The sequence below is a fragment of the Zootoca vivipara genome, chromosome 16 (assembly GCF_963506605.1).
Source record: "Zootoca vivipara chromosome 16, rZooViv1.1, whole genome shotgun sequence".
In the NCBI taxonomy this organism is placed as follows: domain Eukaryota; kingdom Metazoa; phylum Chordata; class Lepidosauria; order Squamata; family Lacertidae; genus Zootoca; species Zootoca vivipara.
The window spans coordinates 31,713,233-31,735,922 of NC_083291.1; the positions used below are offsets into that span (position 1 = coordinate 31,713,233).

A 22,690-nucleotide genomic window follows, 5' to 3' on the forward strand; every position below is an offset into this window, starting at 1 on the left:
TGCTGCAAGCAAATTTTTATTTTGAAAGTGTGGCCCAGAGAAAAAGTTTGAGAACCACTGACCTGAAGCAGTCTTCTGCCACCTCTGGTTAAGAACCCTTTAACACTAGTAGTCTCTTGTTCACCAGCACAGAAGCTAACTGGAAAAATCTGAAGTTCTAATGTTTAAGTCCAATCCCTTGCAATGCAGGAATCTCATCTAAAGCATGGCCTTCCAACCTCTGCTTAAAAGCTTCCAAGGAGAGCCTACAACTTTCCAAGGAAATCCGTTCCACTATTGAACAAATTGTACCACCAGAAAGTTCAGTTAGAATATCCCTTCTTGTAACATGATGCCATTGCATGGGGTCCTACCCTACGGAGAAAACAAGCTTGCTCAATCTTCCATGTGACAGCCCTTAAGATATTGGAAGATGGCTATCCTATCTCCTCAGTCTCCTCTTTTCCAGATCCTTCAACCATTCTTCATAAGGCTTGGTTTCCAGATCCTTGTACATCTTGGTTGCCCCCCACTGCACATGTTCCAGCTTGTCAATAGCCTTCTTAAATTGTGGTGGCCAGAACTAGAGACAGGATTCCAGGTGAAGCCTGACCAAGGCAGAGTAGTATGGTACTATTATTTCCCTTGATCTTGACACTATACATCTGTTGATGAAGCCTAGGATAGCATTAGCTTTTTTTTTTTTTTACTGCAGCATCACATTGTTGACTCATGTCAAGCTTGTGGTCTGCTCAGACCCCTAGATCCTTTTCACATGTATTACTATTTCACATGTATTCTATTCGTGAAGTTGGTTCTTCCTGCCTAAGTGGAGAACCTTTCATTTGTCCCTACTGAAATTCATTGCCAGTTCTCCAATCTGTTAAGGTCATATTGAATCCCAATTCTGTCTTCTGCACCATTAGATACCCCTCCCAATGTGGTGTTGTCTGCAAATTTGATGAGCAACCCCTCAATTTATTTATCCATGTTGCTTAGAGAGACGATGAATGACGACGAGCCCAGGACAGCACCCCACTTGGCACTTTCGTCCAGGATGATGAGGAACCATGAATGAGTTTTTCTTTGGGTCCAGTCAGTCAACCAGTTGCAAATCCACCTAACAGTAACCTAGTCCAAACCACATTTTACCAGCTTCTCTGAAGAATATCGCCCCGCCCTGGGTGCACAGCATGTGCGATGTCCCGGGTGCCCGGGTGGCTAGCTCCGCCGCTGGCTTGTACCCTGTTTGTGGGCATCTAACTGGCCACTACAGGTTGGACCAGGCGGTCTTTGGTTTGGAGAAGCAAGGATTTTTGCCAGTAAACTGGTTCCTGAGTCGTAGCCAGGTCAATGAAAAGCTACACCATAAGAGTACACCTGTTGGAGCAGAGCTTTTATTGATCAAACCGATCTGAAAGGAGGAGTGTTGCCTCTGAAGGGGGGAGTCCGGGTTGCCAGCAGAGTCATCCGCACAGCAAACCTGGCTGACCGCAAACACACCTGAGTTAAGAAAAGCAGTCACTGGCAGAAGAGCACCCAAGCCCACTTCTGAGAGTTGTCAGTCTAACCTTTGCTCTAGCAGCTGCTGAAGAAAGACTGATAAGGCAGGAGGAAGTGCAGGGAGGGGAAAGAGAATTCAAGCAACTGTATCCAGGGTAAAGTATACAGGTGGTTGTTTAATACCCTTTTGCCACAGATCACTCAACCAATATGCAAGGCTCTATCTATCCCAGGGATGCATCTCTGTAGGGAATCCTATTCTCACCTAATACTAACCTGAACTGTCCCCTCCACTCTTCCTTAGCCTCCTTCCCAAGGGAGACCTTCTTCTACAAATTGAAACCATGTCATAATACTAATTATTCAAGTCCACCCAATACATCATTAACCAGACAAGCCTTGTGCTTCTTTCGTTCTTCCCCAGCCACCTGTTCCAGTGAACAACATCTAGCTCGTAAAGTCTTCATCCCTCAATTTAAGTGAATACTTATAGATTTGTCTCTATACATACACCTCAATTAAAAAATAGACAAGACAAGCTGTGCCCCTCCCTCTTCTTTTATGGGCCTAAGGAGTGCACTGAAACAAATTGATGGGGAGAAGCAACCACACAAGCAAGAGGAGCAAAGAACCTCAACTTGGGCGCAATAATGCACAGGTTAATAGCCTGGCCCTGAGTTCAGGACTGAGTTCTCTATGTAGTTGATGAAGTTGCCTTGAACTCTCAGTCGAATAGACAGAAACCTACTTTTAGAAAACCAACCCAGAACCACCTTGCTGAAGGTTTCCCTCTCCTCACTCTGTGAGCTGCCTTGGCTCTTGCCACTGTACAGTCATTTCAGTGCTCAATATCGCTTGCCCGTGTTCTGCAGGCTTATTCCAGTGTCTTGACTTCCTTTTAGCAGCATCCTAACGATCGAGGAGTTTGGTAATCCCCACAAGACATTTCAGTTGCAGCCTCTTACATGGAGTGCTACCTGACTGCTACAGGCTAGAGTAGCAGAAGACAGTCACTGCAAGAGTGACACAGGGACACACTCTCTCTCTCTCTCTCCTGGATCAAAAAGGGAGAGGGCTGCCGTAGGCATCTACATAAATAAAAATAAATATGTCAGTGGTGTTGGGGCTGCCTTGCCAGCGATCATAAGACGACAAAATCCTCTGTGGTTGCCTTTTTTGCCCTGCCCCTCTTGCTGGGCTGCTGCCCTTGCACTGTTTGCTGGGAGAATCGGGAGCAGAGCTCTTCTAAACCATAGTCCTGAGCACAGCCATCTACAATGGAGAACATGGGGTATTTCTCTTTGGCAGCCGCAGAATTGAGGACCTGCAGTAGACACAAAGGAGGACAATTGGCACAATCCGATTACTTGAGGCAGAGACAACAGGAGAAGGTATTTATGCCGGAACAAAATATTCCTTCTCTGTTTCGTGATAGTCCAAGTACAGGGAAGAATCACAGGGATCTTACACCTTGTCGTAGAACCCCCTGTACGAAAGAATTTGTACATCTTCCTCTCCGTTTGTGAGTTATCATTAAAAAAAAAAACATAGCTCGCAATGCCCATGAACAGGGAAGCTCCTGCAGCCAATCAGAAGCCACGGAAGCCACGCCGGATGTTCGGGTTCCAAAGAATGTTTGCAAACCGGAACACTCTCTTCCGGGTTTGCAGCATGCGGGAGCCAAAATGTACAAGTGCCAAGGCGTTCGGCTTCCAAGGTACGGCTGTACTTCCATCACTGCCTCAAATCACCTCAACTAGATCCTCACCCTCAACATTTCCACATTTCAGAATTCTGCAAACCCCGCTCCCACTAAACCCTGGGAGTGTGGAGTTTTGTCAGATCCGCACATCAATTCAAAGCTGGCCCCACTGGCAGGGCTTGGGGTTGCCCCAAGGCAAACATAACCCTCACCTGTGTCAATTCCACGCACAGGCCCTCAAACTCTCTTCTGTGGCTGACATAGAAGCCAATGGTGCAGCTGGGATCCACCTTGCTGAAGGCTGTTTTCCGGGGTGAGTTGCAGTGGAAGGACTGGGGGAAAAAAGAGGATGCAGCAGAGCTGTCTCACATCAAAGTGACCCAGAGACTACGCATTTAGTATCGCCAATTTATACACCGCTGAGCACCGTAGCTTCTAAGCGGTGTACAATGAGGTTGCAAAAGATCAGTTAAAATCAGCCATGAAGTCAGAAAAGCTTGTTCAAAATGCCTGCTGAAATTTCAGAGTGTGTTCACCAAGTGCCTAAAGTTCAACCAAGGTGTGTGGGTGTGTCTCAGAAAAGGAAAATCAAGTGGAGAATTTATCTTGCACAAGTCAACTCTTCAATATCACCCCGCATCTCAAAACGTGTTTTAAAAATGCATCTGGAGCATATAGACCCAATGATTCTCCTCTGTTTCTCCTCCAGGTAGAGAATTCATAAGTATCAGAACTGACCTTGAGGGGGAAATTAAGATGCCTTTAGTTTTTTATTCCACTGATGAAAATATGCTTTCCCAGTTTTGTTCCTTCTGCAAGTGTCAGAAATAAATGTAACACCAGCTCTTGCTTGGGCTACTTACTTTTTACCATTCTTCTCTTAAAAGGGCTATTATGTTTCCTCACTTTTTAGCGACAAAACACATTTATGTTTTGGCAGTTAAGCTGTAAACTCTCCACACTGGATGCAAGGTTAACTATTTTGCCACAGTTGTGCCTAAGGTGCAATGATACATATTAGCCCCCATGCCATCCTGGAGCTCTAAGCAGATGCTTACCTCCAGGGGGAAATTCTCCTTAGTGGTGTCCACAAAGAGCTGGCAATAATGCGGGTCCAGGAACAGAAGTGTGTCATCTGGAAGACAAGAGAAGTGGGAGATCAATTATGGATCCTATCTTGTCTTATGAATGAGAGTGGTGGGGGTATGAGGGAGGAAGGGGCTCCTTTAAACTCTGCACCACTAGGAAATGTTTACACATGGCTATAATGAAGGAGCAAACAATGGTCATAATCTAGTAAGCCCACCTGCTGAGAGAAAGGGGGTTCCCTCCCCCTGGTTTTAAGAACTAAGACTGCAAAGGCAGCTGAGTAGCAAGACGGTTAACCACAACTGGCATCTTAAAACCCATCACAAAGTTTTGCAGAATCTGACACTAAAGAATGGTGAGAATCTGGCTTATCATTACAGTCGTACCTTGGTTTTCGAACAGAATGCGTTCCAGAAATCTGTTCGACTTCCGAAACGTTCAGAAACCAAGGCGCGGCTTCCGGTTGGCTGCAGGAGCGTCCTGCAGCCAATCAGAAGCCGTGCTGGACGTTTGGCTTCCGAGGCAAAGTTCGCAAACCGGAACACCTACTTCCGGATTTGTGATGTTCGAGTTCCAATGTTTGAAACAATGACCGATAACAAAAATGGCAACGTTCTGCATGTTAACTTACATTCAGTAACTTCTGCAATTGCATTTTGGTCCATATTGAGCATCTAAGGATGGATCAAAATGTATGCAATTACAGAAATGGATGTCACGCTAACCATTTTGGTGGAAAATTTGGGGTGCCTGCCCTTGTTGGGAAAAAGCAAAGCAGCACCTAATAACCCAACATCTGAAGGAGAGGGGAGACCAGACATTTCTACACCTCAGCAATGAAGTCTATTACCTTGATATCCAACGAAGTACAGAGAATGCCTTGGTTTTCCTCCAATGATCCCAATACAGAAATCCAGCCTCAGAAGTTCCTGCACAACAAAGGAACTTAAATCACACCACCTTCGACCAGCTTCCTTTTCCAAGGGGTCGCCCAGTGATGGAAGGAAACAAATAGCTCAGTCGGTAGAGCATGATACTCTTAATCTCATGTTGGGCAAAAGATTCCTGCATTACAGGAGGTTGGACTATATGACCCTGGTGGTTCCTTCCAACTCCATGAGTCTGTGATTCTACTCTGTGGTATGCCCTGATGCAGAATGATCTGGAGAGACACCAAACTCCACCACCCACTTTGGGCATTGTGCAGGGCAAGAGGAACGCAACTGGTAAGTGCACTTGGGTGGGGAGGCCAGTAGTCAAACATGTTTTATTCTCTCTTCTTGAGTTGTTACAAGACAGTTTCTCTGTCTTGGCTACCCAACTGGGCCGTCATTACACAGCAAAGGAACCTCCCACCCCACCCTTCATTCCAAAGAATGGACACAATCCTCCTTAAAGAACTGTTACATTTTCATTCTATCCCATAGAGCCAAAGAAGTAAAGGACCCCTGGACGATTAGGTCCATTTAAAGGAGAATATGGGGTTGCGGCACTCATCTCACTTTCAGGACGAGGGAACCGGCATTTGTCCACAGACAGCTTTCTGGGTCATGTGGTCAACATGACTCAACCACTTCTGGCACAATCGAACACCAGGATGGAAACCAGTGCACACGGAAATGCCATTTACCTTCCTGCCACAGTAGTACCTATATCTACTTGCACTGGAATGCTTTCAAACTGCTAGATTGGCAGAAGTTGGGACAGAGCAAAGGGAGCTCACCCCGTCATGGGGATTTGAACCGCCGACCTTCCGATCGGCAAGCCCAAGAGGCTCAGTGGTTTAGACCACAGCGCCACCCCCGTCCCATAGAGCCAAAAAGACACCCCCACCAGGTCTGCCTCTCTTTTCCTGCTCCTGGCTTGGGAGAAGAATGAGGCATCAGCCTGGATTCCAACAAGGATGTGCCCACTTGAGTCCCAGAGTCCAACTCACACCTATTCCCAACTCACCTTAACACAGTCCACATAGGCGGGGTTAAATGTCTCTCCCCCTAGCCGCATGGGCACCAGAATAATGACTGCTTTCCATTCAGCGGCAGGGTCCCACGCGGTCCTGTCCTTGCTTCTATTGGCCAGGTTGGCCACATCATCTTTGTACACTATGGGAAGCAGCAGAGCAAGGAGTTCAGGTCCTGCAGCCAAGGGGATCTCAGCCCAGCTACCTGGGCTGTGACCTACCAGGTGCTTCATGAATTGCAGGCAGGGCTGCTTACCCCCCCACCCCCATTCAGCTCCTTTTACCTGTGCAGTCCTGAGACACATACACCGCGAGGTTGCCTGCTTCCGAACAGCAATCCACTGCTTTCCTGCAGGGGGGAGAAGGTGCACTTCAGTTGGACACAGCGTTGCCTCCCGACCCCCCTCTCCAGCCAGCCTCATCCCTGCAAGACCACCACCAGAGGATTGAGGACAAGAGGAAGCAGCTATAGATTTCTAGCTTCCGAAGTCTAGCTTCCGTCTGTCAGCTTCAGGGCTCCTTTGCTTTTGATACTTGGCAAAATTCCCTCAAACCCCCCCCCCCCAGCAAAACAACAACAACAACGCCAAAGTGCTAAAGGCTCAAAGGCAGGCTGACTAAACACTGCTGGATCAACACACAAGGGAGGGAGGGAGGCAGAAAAGACCTACTGTTCCTGAAATGGGCTTTGTTGAAATGGGCTTGGATGATGGGCTTGAGGGCATCCTGAGCAAGTTTGCAGATGACACCAATTTGGGAGGGGTGGCTAATACCCCAGAGGAAAGGATCACGCTTCAAAATGACCTTAACAGATTAGACAACTGGGCCAAAGCAAACAAGAGGAATTTTTAACAGGGAGAAATGTAAAGTACTACACTTGGGCAAAAAAAATATGAAAGGCAAAAATACAGGATGGGCGACACCTGGCTTGAGAGCAGTACATGTGAAAAGGATCTAGGAGTCCTGGTAGACCACAAACTTGACATGAGTCAACAGTGTGATGCAGCAGCTAAAAAAGCCAATGCAATTCTGGGCTGCATCAATAGGAGTATAGCATCTAGATCAAGGGAAGTAATAGTACCACTATATTCCGCTCTGGTAGACCTCACCTGGAATACTGTGTCCACTTCTGGGCACCACAGTTCAAGGATACTGACAAGCTGGAACGTGTCCAGAGGAGGGCAACCAAAATGGTCAAAGGCCTGGAAACAATGCCTTATGAGGAACGGCTTAGGGAGCTGGGTATGTTTAGCCTGGAGAAGAGAAGGTTAAGGGGTGATATGATAGCCACGTTCAAATATATTAAAGGATGTCATATAGAAGAGGGGGAAAGGTTGTTTTCTGCTGCTCCAGAGAAGCAGACACGGAGCAATGGATTCAAGCTACAAGAAAGAAGATTCCCCCTAAACATTAGGAAGAACTTCCTGACAGTAAGAGCTGTTCGACAGTGGAACTTGCTGCCAAGGAGTCTCCTTCTTTGGAGGTCTTTAAGCGGAGGCTTGACAGCCATCCGTCAGGAATGCTTTGATGGTGTTTCCTGCTTGGCAGGGGGTTGGACTGGATGGCCCTTGTGGTCTCTTCCAACTCTATGATTCTATGATTCTATCTAGGTCAGGACCACATACACACACAGTGCAGAAATACACAAGTTAACATTCTGCAGGGACACATATTCTCCTTTGATTGCAAACCTTGGCAGCAGGCCAAGACTCGTCTCTTAATTTTAACGCTGTGGTCCCATTCACGAGATAAAACCTTTGCCTGTTCTCATGGCTTAAACTTTGACTCGCCCGATGCCGTATGCAGTGAGATGATCCACACCCAAGTCAAAATGGGGTGGCAGAGGCAGGCCAGTTCTGGATGTTCTGTGGATTTGAAAGCCTTTGCACTGCCAAATCTGGCCAAGCATCTTGATTTGTCTTGTGCACTAAGCATAACCATGCAATAATTGGCAGAAACACGCGGCAAATGAGCTTTTACGACAAATATAGGCCTCCTGATTGAGGCTGGCAATTCGCCCCACCCCATTGCACAAAGATGCCTGGTGAGAATGTGCCAAAATCTAACGCCCTCACCCCGCCCCCTTATTTCCTGGAAGTCAAATCATTTCTCGTTTCTTATCACCTCTCACCTGATTATGTGGGCTACAATAGAAGGCCCATACCAGTCCCCTGCTTTCTTCCCTGAACTGTGCCCCAGATCAACCAAACGGTGAATTCCAAAGGGTGCTTGAGGCCGATCAGCAAACCATGAGATAATCTTCCGGTGGTAACGCTCCTTTTCCAGTTCATCAAAACTGCAGGTGCGCCTAGGGGCCTGCAGCTCCCAGGGTCCCCTGCTCCTGTCAGTAGGGATAGGTGGGACCTGGCGCAGGTTAGCTGTGCTGGGGCAGGGCAGAGGGGTGGCTTTCATGGGCTCCATCTCCGCCAAACTGGGGGCGTAAAGGGCATCTGACCAGGTCCAATCTGAAAAGCGGAATAAAAAACCAAAAAGCAGGCTAAGGACTTGGGCACCCTTCATTCCCATTAACCACCCAAACACTGAAGCATCCCAAATGCAAGGCCATTTCACTTGCCCAAGATTGCAAATAATTATAGCCTACATTCTGATTGGGATGTCGGTTGAATCTGGTAGCCCAAGCCTTTTGGCTTTGCAAGTGAAATCAACTAAGCACAACTCGTAGTGCTATTTGCTCTGCAAAAAAACTTTTCCACTGCTCAACTTTCCTTCGATTGTCGATCTTGGGGTGGGGTGGCAGGTGCAATGGGAGGAGGGGCTGTTCAGATTAGATGGCTCTTTGGGACGCTCCGTGATTTTGGGGCACACTGCAGATATCTGCATGCGTGACAGGGGATGGGACAGGGGAATGGGAAGGGGCGGGCGAGAGGGATCCCCTCACAACATGTTGCACACAGAGCTGTGCCTCTCACCTCTGCCAAGGAAATGGACGACGAGACCCTGAGCCAGCAGCATCTGACCACTGCGCAGCATGCAGCCCCAGCCGCAGTCAGTGGTCCACATGGTGCCTTCTAACTGCTGAAATTCCCGTCGGTAGGTTAGCCAGATGCGCGAGGCAAAGTCCTTCTGAAAGCACTCCACATCCTCTGTGAGGCAGAACAGAGACTGGTAAGGAAGAGGCCCAGCCAACAGCAGCAGCACACAAACAAGCCCAGAGGCAGAACTTTTCCTTTGTGCATCACAACGCCCCCAGCCATATTTGCAGGGAGACCCTCCGGCTCATGGATGGGGAAGTTCAGGACCAGCACAGGTCTCAGTTTGGCCTGTGAGGTTGTTTCCCCCAAACCATGCTCACCTGCCCCGCACCTAACATCTTATGGGCAGGTGGAGCTGAGGCTGCCAGTGCACAAATGTGAGTGCCAAAGCCCTGATTGTGCATTGGCTAGGCTGGCTGTGCTACTGGCAGTCAGCCAGTTCCCAAAAAGGGCTCTCACCAAGTCCTGCATGGCCCTAAGAAGTCCCGACAATTCAGAGCACCTGCTCCCTAATGCAGTTTTTCGCAAACACGATCATCAGGTGGGTGATCATGTCCAATCTGGCCCACAAAGGATCTGTTGGGCAGATCCAGTTCCCCACCCGCCTTGTCTAGCTGTACTGTCAGAAATGCATCCATTGTCATCGACTGAGGGATTTCGCACCAAATCAATAGTGTCTTGTTGGGGGTCAGAGGAAGAGTTGCACAAAGGAACTGCACAATACCATTGTAAAACGAAAATGAACCCAAGTTCTGGGAATCCCCTCCACCCTGCCTCCCAAACCACTCACCTTCACGTTCAAAGCGGTAGATGTGTCCAAAGAGGTAGACTGGGGAAAGCTTGCTGAAATTAGTTTTGGTCTTGACCGTCCAACCTCAGGAGGAAAAGGAGACAGGTAGGTTTGTTACAAACCATGCGGCATTCAACACTGAGCCTCCACTTCCTTCCTGCGGGTTGGCACGGAGATCCGGGCTTGACCTAGCCTCCAAAACCAGAGGCCTCCAGTGGCAGAACTCCCCACACCCACCCTGATTGCATAACAATCTGCACACCTATGCTTAAGATGTTGCCTTCCATAGAGCTTACCCACCAATAAACATCCACCAAATGCACTAGAAGCCACCCCTCAAATGTGATTTACTGCAGTTTGCGTTCTCACATCCACCTCAGTCTTCACTTGCGTGACTGCATGGCTGTAGTTGGGAGTGTCTCTCCAAGAACAGCCTGCATGAACAAATTTCGTTCTGCACCATGTAAGAACTTTGTTAAATCTCACCTGGTGTTATTTAGACAGGCCTTTGAAATGGGAATTTTCTTTTAACCAACCACAACTTATGGAAGTTTTTACGGATGCTTTATTGACATTCTTATTATTGTATCTTTTGTATGGTATTTATTTATTTATTTTGCAGGAGTGTGGTTTATAAATACTTAAATGAACAGATAAAGTATTCACCAGCATGAGCCTGCAATGGGGAATTCTACACTGTGCTGTAGCTCAGGGCTCATGTGTAGAAAGAGCACTATAAATGTTTTATTTTTTTTCAGCCCTTCAACTACAGATTAAAAGCAACCCCATCCAAATTGCCCCTGTTCATTCCTGACAAGCCTGACAAGAGAAGCTACCTGGAATCACAGAAAGTAGGTGCTCTTAATGCAGGAGAAATAAAATACAGGGAGGGACGATACGGTGGATTTCTGCTCCCACCGCCAGAATAAAGCAATCAAGTTAAACATTACATAAAAGGAAAGCAGAACTGAATCTCTCCAACCCCACCCCTGCCTCTTGGATTAGTTTTTAAAGGTCATGGGGTAAGATATGAAATCCTTATCTGTAAACACAAAACACACAATCAGTGTTCTAAGTAGAATTTAATAGGGCATTTTCACTAACCCAGATAGATCTGTGCTCACATTCACTCTCCACAGCCATGATTCAAGGAGCTAATGCAGAAGCAGAAGCTGGCAGGGGAGGTGTTCTCAAACCCACTAGAAAAGCGTGCAAGAGATGGCAGCTTTATTAGCCCAGCAGAGGCTAATGGCAATATGACAGGAAAACAGGAGTAGAACCTGCTTTCCAAATCATATTATCCTCCCCACCCCATGACCAGTAAGGCTAACCCTATTTGTTCAAGGTGTGTAAGCCTCCTACACACATTTTCTCTCTGCTCTTTGTGTAAAAACACACTTGGCAGCTGTTCTCAGAAACAAATACTGACATATCAAAAGCCTGGGCTCAGCCTCCAAATCTGAAAAGGGATTTTGGGGGAGCTTGGCATGAAAGTGCCTTTTGTCAATGAATGAATGAATGCTTTTGTTGCAAGACCTGGAGATTTGCCATATCCCAGAGGACATGGCAGAATTCCAGATCTCAACATATGGAGGAATTTCAGAGGAGCTCTTGCAGCACAAATAAAGGAAGTCACTTCATGGCACAAGAAGACAAAGGCCAACATGCAAACCAGGCCTCTCAAGAGTGTAGGCTACAAACTGTCTTGATGTTTGGGGCCATCTTGATTCTCAAAGACAACATCTACCCACAAGTCTTATGACACTGAAATCTGAGGGTATCCTGGGTCTCCCAAAATCATACAAAGCCAAGTGCTAATAATTCTACTTTTATATGCCTGTTGTCTTTGTCCATGGAGTTTTCTTGGCAGGGATACTGGAGTGGCTTGCCAGTTCCTTCTCCAGGTGGATCACGTTTAGTCAAAACTCTCCACTATGACCTGTCCATCTTGGGTGGCCCTGCATGGCGTAGCTCATAGCTTCTCCGAGTTATTCAAGCCCCTTCGCCACGACAAGGCATTGATCCATGAAGGGTTATGGTGCTGGAGGAGACTCTTGAGAGTCCCATGGACTGCTAGAAGATCAAACCTATCCATTCTTAAGGAAATCAGCCCTGAGTGCTCCCTGGAAGGACAGATCGTGAAGCTGAGGCTCCAATACTTTGGCCACCTCATGAGAAGAGAAGAATCCTTGGGAAAGACCCTGATGTTGGGAAAGATTGAGGGCACTAGGAGAAGGGGACGACAGAGGACAAGATGGTTGGACAGTGTTCTCGAAGCTACGAACATGAACTTGACCAAACTGCGGGAGGCAGTGCAAGACAGGAGTGCCTGGCGTGCTATGGTCCATGGGGTCACGAAGAGTCGGACACGACTAAACGACTAAACAACAACAACAATAATTCTACTGAGTACTCCCAGAGCCATACCTTCTATGCCACTGTATGCTAAAACTAGCACATTGCCAATTTAGTATTTAATTCCATGGTTTTTAAAAAATGAAACAAAAATAGTTCAAAACAACTATTTAAAACATTTTAAAAATTAAAATAAACATTAAGTTAAAAACCTGATTAAAACACAATTGAGATGCATACATGTTTAATTTCTGGTTTAAGATTTTAGACATTGTTGTAAGAATTTTAAGGTTATATACATTATATAATAATTGTTCATAAACTTGTACGTGAATGTACAGGCACATGTCTGAAGCAGCACAGGAAGACAGGCCTGACTGACACCATTTTGACCAGGTGTTCCTCTGCAAGGAGAGAAGGGGGGTGAAGGAACTTTCTCAATGTCTCAAGAATTAAAGTGATTTCCATCTCAAAGGAATGGCCAGGCTACCCAGGAAAAGACAAACTAAGAACTAACAAGTTACATAGAAAACAGGATAGACAGGATTTCATGTTAATGCCTCCTCACACCCAAAGGCTTACCAACAATACTTGCATTTACATCTTGACAAATTCAGAGACATCAAGCCATCTCCAGAATAATCAGGGTGCCATTTCCAGAAGATTCACAGATAGAGCTCACAAGTACTCTGTTTACTGAACTCACAAGTACTCTGGTTACAGGTAGGTAGCCGTGTTGGTCTGGGTCGAAGTAAAATAAAAAATTCCTTCAGTAGCACCTTAAAGACCAACTAAGTTTTTATTTTGGTATGAGCTTTCGTGTGCATGCACATTTCTTCAGATATTTCTTCACTTCTTCTGAAGAAGTGTGCATGCACACGAAAGCTCATACCAAAATAAAAACTTAGTTGGTCTTTAAGGTGCTACTGAAGGAATTTTTTTATTTCACAAGTACTCTGTTTACTGAAAATGTTAATCTCCCCTTCCCACCCTCCCACCCTCCATCCACCTACATGTACAGCAAAAGGTATATAAGGAAAAATGTTCTTTCGTTCAAGGTTCCTCTTGCCATCTCTGCATTGGGGGGGGGGACCTCTGTTATAACATAATTTTTTAAAAAAAAAATAAAGATCACGCTTTGCTTTACAAACCCTGGGTTTTGGTCTTTGTTATTTTATCCCGACCAAAAGGAGCCTAGGTCTACCTGCTCCTTAGAAGATTTCAGTCCTCCTTATGAGGCTGATTTCCCTTTAAGGGAACTTATTAATTAATTTATAACAACATCAATGATTAGTGGCTAACAAAGCTTTCTCAATAAACAATTTTCAATTGTTCATTTTTTAAGATAAGGATGTGTTATAAATCATATTGGGGGGGGGGGTCAACCACTATCCCCCTTTTTGTTCTGACTTAAAACCAGAACCTGCTACTATATTTTGGAATATTGGGGCCAGAAGTTTATGGTTCATTTTTTCTAGCTTATAATATTTACATAATTGTACGATGCTGTAATTCCATTGTATGCCACCTTTGGTGGGGTTTTCCCTCTTAAAGGAAGCACAAACATTATTTAAACTTGTCAAGTGGAGGACTAAGCAGAAGAAAGATTATTTCCCTTCATTTCCATGCAACAACCGTAAGTATGACTCACCATATTTCACATTGTTCCAGACAGAGAAGAGCTTGCTTTTGATCTTGTCCACTTCGTCAGGCTCGCTATGTTGGCTGCGTGCGGCACCCCCTCCGGGGAAAAGGCCTGGGTAGTTCCCCCCTTGACTGCTGGACCTGGGATTAAAGAGTTGCCTTCCGTCTGAGTGGCGCAGCTCATCCTGGCTTAAGTACTGCACTGAGGTGGGTGACACGGAATTCATTTAACAGCTGGGACCAGTGCAGACTGTGTCTTCTGTGGGGGGTTGGGATGAAACTTCCATGTGCCTCACCAGGGAAGCAGAACTGCGGAACCATCAGAAACAAGGGTGAGAATCTCACTAACAATATCCGCCCTCACCCCTGCCTTCAGGTGGGCAGGGTTTGCGACACCGCGGGGGGGCTTACCTGGCTGGTGCCACCCACCTGAGCGCTTTGGCCTATGACCCGCCACCTGGCCAGCTAGGACAAAGGACGCCTGGCCGGAGGGGGCGGAGTAGGGCCAAAGAAAGGAGCCAGAGCACATTGGAGAAGCCCAAACTAAGGAAGCCCAAAGGCCCCAAACATTTTAAAGTCCAAATCAATGCATTTGCAAACAAGACTCATGTTACCCCCACCTCCTGCTCTGTCTGTCTGTCTGACTCAACCCTTCATGCTAGCTGTATGAGATGTGTCAAGGAAAAATGTTTAAGGGATGCTAAGCTGTAAAGAGCAAATGGGAGAATTCATCCAAACGCTGTCTCTTTTTCAAACAATGGCTGTGAACCCCTGGCATCTCCAGTTTAAAGGATCTCGGGCACCAGGACTAAGAACAACTGTGCAGGTGGCTCACCTTAGACTGGACTAAGAGAGTGGAAAGGAACCAGAGAAAAGCCTACAGCTTTTTCTGTATGTGTCTTGTATGCACGTATTTCAAAAATTTATACACTGCTAGATCATTTTTTTTAAAAAAAAACCCAAAACCTCAAAGAGGTTTGTGAAAAGATAACATAGGTGCAGCAGGGAGGGGCAATAAAAATCAATAAAAATACATAGCAAACTGAGGTTCCCCTCCCCACAAAAAGGCCTGCACCCCCAACAAAAATCCTGGCTACAGCCATGAAAGATAAGACAACAAAATCGAGAAATGTTCACACCCCTACATACCAAACATACCAACAGTTAAGAAGCTAAAGCAGGTTAAAGTTTCCCCAGCTTTCTAAACATCTGGCTTTTGCCTAAACAGGAATCCCTAAAGGAGCGTCTCCACCCCCATCATTCAGCCCAGACACACTGAGGTCCATTTCCGAGGGCCTTCTGGCGGTTCCTTCTGTGAGAAGTGAGGTTACAGGGAACCAGGCGGAGGGCCTTTTCATTAGTGGCGCCCGCCATGTGGAACACCCTCCTTCAGATGTCAAGGAAATAAACAACGACCTGACTTTTAGAAGACATCTGAAGGCAGCCCTGTTTAGGGAAGTTTTTAATGTTTGATGTTTTATCGTGGTTTTAATATTCTGTTGGAAGCCGCCCAGAGTGGCTGGGGAAACCCAGCCAGGTGGGCGGGGTATAAATCATGTTTTTTATTATGATTATTTCAGCAGGTATCGCAGAAAGAGTGAAGGGAAAGGCAGGGAGCTCCAAAATGCAGGCGATGCCCCCCCCCCCACCAAAGTAGCCGAGTCCTCGCAGATGTGGGAGCGGACGAGGGACCCTCTCTCCCTACCAACCAACCCAGCAAGCGCGGTCCTAGCAACCCAACTCGCCCCCAGCAACCAGCGCCCCTTCCACCGCCACGGAAACCTTCCCCTCTCCCTCCCGCAGCAACACACGGCCCAGGCGAGCACCGCTTCCCGCCCCTTCGGACACCCTCACACCCAACCTGGGCGAGCATGGGACGAGGGAGCCCGTTTCCCCGGGGCGAGCCGCCGCCGTTCAGTCCGCCATAGCTTCGGGAGACCCTTCCGCCGCTAGCGGCAGCGACAGCACCACCGCCATCTTAGATCCCCGGAAGCAGCTGAGAAGCACCCGACGTCCGGGCGGAAGTAGCCCTTCGCCCTCAGACGGCTGCCGGAAGTGGCTCCTCTCGCCGTGGCGAACCTAGAGATAGAAAGGTAGAGGGAGAAACACTCCACCTTGGATATCCTCACCACCACAAGAAGACTACAACTCCCATCAGCCCTAGCTAGAAGGACCAGGGGTCAAGGGTGATGGGAGTTGTAATCCTGGGTGGCCCAAGGTTGAGAAAGTATAATAGAATTGTAGAATTGGAAGGGACCCACCAGGGTCATCTAGTCCAACCCCCTGCAATTTCAGAAATCTTTTTTATATATATTTTGTTTATTTATTTATACTTTTCAAGTTTTTATATTTCACTAATTTTATACATTTCACTAATTTTGCAATCATTTTAGCATTTCAAAACTTGACTTCCTTTCCCCTCCTTCTGCCGTTCCTTAAATTTGTTTTTAATATCATCTGCATATCCAAATTAACTTAATTTGCTCATTTATTCATCTTCTTTAAATATATACTGTTATGAAACTGCCGGTTATTACAATAATCCTGCCAATGTTTTTATCTGTTTATCATTTATTTGTAAATATTCAATAAACCATTTCCATTCTTTTATTTAAAAATTGTTATCTTGAGTTTTTATTCTTAGCTCCACTGTCGGGGTTGGATAAGGAAGTTCTGAACACAGCCTTTGGTTCTTCGCTCTCGCTTCCTGAAAATGACAGCTGAAGACAGGCTTGTATTGCCGTATCCCCAGAAGAGGGACTATCGCACTGTGGTTGCAGTGCAAAGTCAGAAGGCTTTCCTCTGCTGGGAATACGGTTGCTGATTTCTTGTAGCTCAGTCAGTGTTACTTGGTATTTTACACAATAAGAAAAGCAAGGGGGGGGGGACTAAATTAAAAGGTCCCCAGTCTCAAAGGATGTACAGTCAAAATTCTGGAACTGAGGCACAAGTCCCCAGTAAGAATACCACAGCCACCGCATTGCTGAAATACTTAGAGAGAAGATGGGAATTTGAGAGTCGATTAACAATTCAGATTTAGAAGTGGGACCTGACATGTTGCAGCATGGGACGCTCCTTTTCAGGGCTCTAGTAAGCCAGCTATGCCTTTTTGGTAGCCAACCCACCCCATGGCTTATTTCATTCTTCCTTGTGTTTAGAACACCCCAGGGGCGTAGCCAGGATCAAAACTAGGGGGGGGGGGGGCAAGCCATGGTCGTTCAGGGGCGGGGCCAAGGCACAGGAGGGGAGGGGCCACAAAGTGGGAACGTGGGCGAGGCTACAAGGCCAGCAGGCCCGACGACATTGTGGCGGCGAGAGGGGACATCGGGCAGGCGAGAGGGGGTGGCAGGGCGGGCGAGGGCGAGGCAAGGCATGGCCGCAGTCACAACGGCTCCGAGGCGTTGCTGCAGCGGCAGCAGCTACCCTGCTTGGCTGGAGAGGACGGGAGGGTCGGGCAGGCGAGAGGGGGTGGCAAGGCGGGCGAGGGCGAGGCAAGGCATGGCCGCAGTCACAACGGCTCCGAGGCGTTGCTGCAGCGGCAGCGGCCACCTTGTGCTTCTGGGGATGGCAGCGTCGGCGGCTACCCTGCTTGGCTGGAGAGGACGGGAGGGTCGGGCAGGCGAGAGGGGGTGGCAGGGCGGGCGAGGGCGAGGCAAGGCATGGCCGCAGTCACAACGGCTCCGAGGCGTTGCTGCATATCAGCATAATATTTCAACCATGTCATGGGTTCAAGCCCCACCTTAGGAAAAAATTCCTGCATTGCAGGGGGTTGGACTAGATGACCCATGTGGTCCCTTCCGACTACAATTCTATGATTCTATTGATATATTACCATAGCATATGCATCATTCTGCTTTCTTGAATTGTCCTACTCCTAGGCATAGCAGCCAACTCCTAGAGGCCTAGGTGCCTCTCCCCCCCCCCAAATTACTGGTAAATACCATATTTGAAAGAGTCATCCCCCCATGTTGATGAGCTTTCTATGTGGGGCTTATCTGCCCCCCCCCCCAGTATTTTATTAAGGATGGAAGAGGGAGGGAAGGAAGGAAGAAATAGAGAGAGGGATAACTCACATTTGTGGGTGCCTCTGGGTGACGCTGGGTGATGCTGCAGCAAGAGGAAGGAGCCTTGTAAGCAGCTTTCTCTCTGCTTGATTTACAGCAGGCATGTCCAACAGGTAGATTGTGATCTACCAGTAGATCACTGGATATCTGTGGTAGATCACTGCTAGATCACTGGCACCCCTAAAAAAAAAGCTCACCCAAAATTTTCCTCCTCCCTAAAAAAAGCTGAACTATGACCTGAAGCCCTAAACAAAAATGGGCCTCCCTCCTAAAAGAAGCTCAACAAGTTTGACCTAAACCCCCCAAAACAGGGCTTCCCTTCCTTAAAAAAACTCAACAGCTTTGACCTGAACCCCCCCAAAGGGGGTAGATCACTCCCAGTTTTTAACTCTGTGAGTAGATCAGAGTCTCTTGGGAGGTGGCCACCCCTGATTTACAGTATACAGATGCAGGAGGAGGGGCAGACTGGAACACCACTGCTTTTTATAAACATCACTGTGTCTATCAAAGCTACAGCCCCCCTTTCTTATTCACTTCCTTTTAGCCTTGCAGAGCCACCTTAGTCAAATTGAATCCTCTGCACCCTCATTAAATCGCCAATAGAACCCTTAATGCGATCCCTGAATGCTCATTAACAACTCCCACTGAAGAACAATAGGGTGAAGTGGTCAGCTATCGAATCTTGCCTGGAGATATCTGCTCCATTGTCTTAACTGCTTGACTACTGGTAGCCACTTTGCTTTATTTATTTGATGTGTTTTTGTTACAGCTGTGTTCCCGCCCCCGCCCCCCCAGCAAGCGGAGACCGAGCTGCTCTCGCTAAAGCAAAGCCCTTTCCACTTCAGGTTTTGGAGGGGAAAAGTGCTGGTTATGGTCTGTAAAATACATTAATTTTTTGCTTCGGGGGGGGCAGCTGCCCCCCTGCCCCCTGTCTACACCCATGGAACACCCCCTGCATAGCCATAGACATAATTGTATTGTAGCCACGTTGCATACTCAGTCCTCCCTGGTCTCTCTCTCCCTTTTTTGAGATGTAATAATAATAATAATAATAATAATAATAATAATAATTTATTTATACCCTGCCCTTCCTGTTTTAAAAACTGGGCTCAGGGTGGCTAACAGCAAATATAAAACACTAATTAAAATGTGACAAAAACACCATAAAATACAGCATAAAATGCAGCATCAATATCAATAAAATTCAAAAATTCAGGGGTCATTTTTTTTTGGGGGGGGAACCCAGTCAGTAGACATCAAATGATCACCAGGGCTAACTGGCCAAGTTGGACCTACTAGGGTCAGCAAGGAGACCAGGGAAGAATTTAAATGTGGGGTCCCAGAAAGGGTTTCTTCATAGAACAAGGAAAGGGGAAAGGGAATGGAGGATCAGGCTAATTCTAATTGAAGGTCAGGCGGAAAAGCTCTGTCTTACAGGCCCTGCCGAAGGAGATCAAGTCCTGTATGTAAGGCTTTTATTTGTAGTTGGGGTTTTTTTTTTTGGTACTTTCCCCCAAGCCTGCTGATCCCCTCCTTCTTGTGTGGATAGTGCATTTTCGGTCACATAAGGATCAGAACTCAAAGAATTGAGACCATTATTAGTTTACATACTACTGTGTAGGCTGTATAATATACCGTGTTTCTCCAAAAATAAGACACTGTCTTATATTTATTTGTAGGATAATTCTTGGCGCTTGAACAGGGGTAAACGGTAGACGTTTTGATAGTATAGTCCCATTGAGCTTGGTAGGATTTACCCTTGAGTAAATAGGCATAGGATTGCTAGAGCAGCCCTTACCTTTTTTGCCCTCTTAGTGTACACTGCTTGGGTTTTGCTTGCTAAGCCTGGGAAAGCTCTGCGTCACAGAAGGGCAGTGAAGTCTCCCGAACAGGTTAGCCTGGAAGAGCTGACTAATTAGTGCTGGATAAACAATTAAAACAGAGATATATATCAGCGGGGGAAAAGATCAGGGACATGTTGAACGTGTCCTAAATAGCTGTAAATCATGGCTTGGTCCCAATTAGATAGTTTTATAGAGATGTAAGCTGCATCCTTGGCTGGTTGAGAAGAATTGAGCACTACTGTACCTTGTTTTGCTTCTGGCCATAGAATTAGATCATGCTTGCAATGTTTCATCCTCTCTTATATGACAATCCTGATAGCATCTGAGGGCAGCACAGACTTGTTCTCTGCTAAGCCGAGAGGCAGGTTGTCATTACCTTTTCTAAACATCGGCTTGTTTTCCTTACTTGCACTTCCTTTGAATCAACACGTCTTAGAGACAGAAGAAGCTCTAAGGGCTTTCGAGTTAAACATCCACTGACTTCAACATCAGCCAATGGCAACCCAAGTCCTTCCTTCCTCGTAAGGCACTTGGGTCCTGTTTCAAGGAATTTCAGCTTATTTCATTTCTGAGCGGGTCTTACAGTGTTCCTTCTTCTACCTGTGACCCTCTTTGTTTTCTCACATCCTCATGCACATAGCAGTCACTGCAAAGGGCTGTCCTTCAGCTAAAGTCTGAATTGACCCAGAGCAAGGGCGCCAACTATAGGGAGCAGAAGGGGCTTCAGCTCCCTCAATATTTGTGGGTAGGGGGATGAGCCCCCCCCATTATTGAAGGGGCTGCCATCCCCCACAGCCCGCCGCCACCGGGCAGGGGTGGAATGTGCAGAGGGGCCCAAGACTTGTATGTGATGTCATGTGACCTCAGGCCCCCTCAGTGTGGGGGACAAGTCGGCGCTCCTGACCCAGAGACTTCCCACCCAGTATCCATTCTTTGAGGGCCCCCAAATCCTAAAATGTCTGCGGTTATCTATCAGGTTCTGAGTCATATGCAGTTGAAAATGAGCCTCTCTGGAGGACTGAAATGATTCATTCCAAAACAAACTGGGTCATCTCATTCCAGCCAGCATTCAGAAATGGTTTTTCTATTGCTTTTAGAAATTGTTTGTTCCTTGTACTCTTATAGATATTATGCAGGCTTTATTACTGTGCTACATGCCTCTCTGAGTGCTTTTAGTAAAAGAGCACAATAATAATAATAATATATTATTATTATTATTATTATTATTGGTATTGTTAGTATTATTTCTTAGGGCAGTAAAGTACATTGCAACTCTAAATTAGTCCTGTTACCTAACCATCTGCTGAGGTCCTCTGATATTTTTCCTTCCCCGTCCCTTGCTCTGGAAATGTTTGTCTCCCACAATTGTGTGGATCAAGTTTTGCCATAAAGTTCTTTTTCTGCTCAGCATGTGGTTTGGTAGGGTAGAGGAGATGAAAAATGAGAGGGCTGAAATGCTTTCATGCCATCATGGCTACAGCCAAATATTGAGCCCAGCAAAACAAACAGGATGACATCTGCCAGAACGTAGGCGACTATAATTAAGCCCAGAGCTCTAGAAACAGCAAAGGCCCCAGGAAACTATCTGAGTGTTTTTCAGAGCAAACGAACAAGAGAGAAACTCTGAAACTTTGTTTCATGGAAGTCTGGGGGAATCTGCTTTTGTGAATGTGTATCGTGTGAATGTGTATCACACGGGTGGTGTTGTGGGTTAAACCACAGAGCTTAGGGCTTGCCGATCAGAAGGTCGGTGGTTCAAATCCCCGCGATGGGGCAAGCTCCTGTTGCTTGGTCCCTGTTCCTGCCAACCTAGCAATTTGAAAGCACATCAAAGTGCAAGTAGATAAATAGGTACCGCTCCGGGGGGAAGGTAAACAGTGTTTCCGTGCGCTGCTCTGGTTCGCTAGAAGCGGCTTAGTCATGCTGGCCACATGACCTGGAAGCTGTACGCCAGCTCCCTTGGCCAATAATGTGAGATGAGCGCCACAACCCCAGAGTCGGTCATGACTGGACCTAATGGTCAGGGGTCCCTTTACCTTTACCTTTACTATCATGTGTGTACAATTTGTGCCTGTTAAAAGTACAGGAGAGTCAAGATCCATTCCTAGTTAAGGGAATATGAAGGGTTCTCAAGAGGAAGCTTGATATCCACTTACATAGTTTGTACACTCTCCGATTTTGAGTCCCCAGGACTCAGCTACACTGTCAATTATATTGTTATAACTGTGTTATAAACATGTGACAACAGATGGCACCATAGAGCAGCCCAAATTGCCACTGGGATTTTACATACCAATGACAAACTTAGTTGGTCTCTAAGGTGCTACTGGAAGGATTTTTTTTATTTTGTTTTTCCTGTGATTTGTTTTTTAATGTGCCTAGGGCTAGATCTAGGGAAGGATCTGCATGTCTTCAAATGTGGGTTCATGAAGCAAAACATTCCGGGGGTGCCTTTGGTAGGGCTGCCATACACCTGGGAATCGGGGTGCGAAATGGCATCCGGGCGGGTTTTTGCTGAATTGGCAAAACGTCCGGGGAAAAGTTCAACAACTTTGTCCAGATTTCCACATTTGGCAGCTCTATCTTTGGAGCCTTATTCCTTGTTGTTTGAGGCCATTGCAGCAGTCTTGCCTAAGTAGTGTTATCCACCTCTAGGCTGTTGGGAAGGCAGTTGCAAGAAAGAGGAGAGAGGGAATCCTTTCAACCATTGCAAAGGAAGAAAACTATAAGGCAATTGAGTGGCCTGCCCTTCCAGGCCCCCTTTGGC

At 46.8% G+C, this 22,690-nt stretch overlaps 1 protein-coding gene across 1 annotated transcript; it reads right to left on the reverse strand.

Annotated features, from left to right (window-relative positions):
* Positions 1–1,358: 1,358 nt before the first annotated feature.
* On the reverse strand, positions 1,359–16,527 carry ATG4D (autophagy related 4D cysteine peptidase). The gene is made up of 11 exons (XM_035141251.2): positions 15,877–16,527; positions 14,023–14,324; positions 10,017–10,100; positions 9,164–9,337; positions 8,365–8,698; positions 6,518–6,582; positions 6,227–6,375; positions 5,124–5,202; positions 4,243–4,319; positions 3,397–3,516; positions 1,359–2,806 (listed from the first exon to the last, which is right to left on the reverse strand). Exons 2-11 carry the CDS (start codon positions 14,240–14,242, stop codon positions 2,624–2,626), a joined length of 1,485 nt encoding a protein of 494 aa, XP_034997142.2. The 5' UTR covers positions 14,243–14,324; positions 15,877–16,527; the 3' UTR covers positions 1,359–2,623.
* Positions 16,528–22,690: the final 6,163 nt, after the last annotated feature.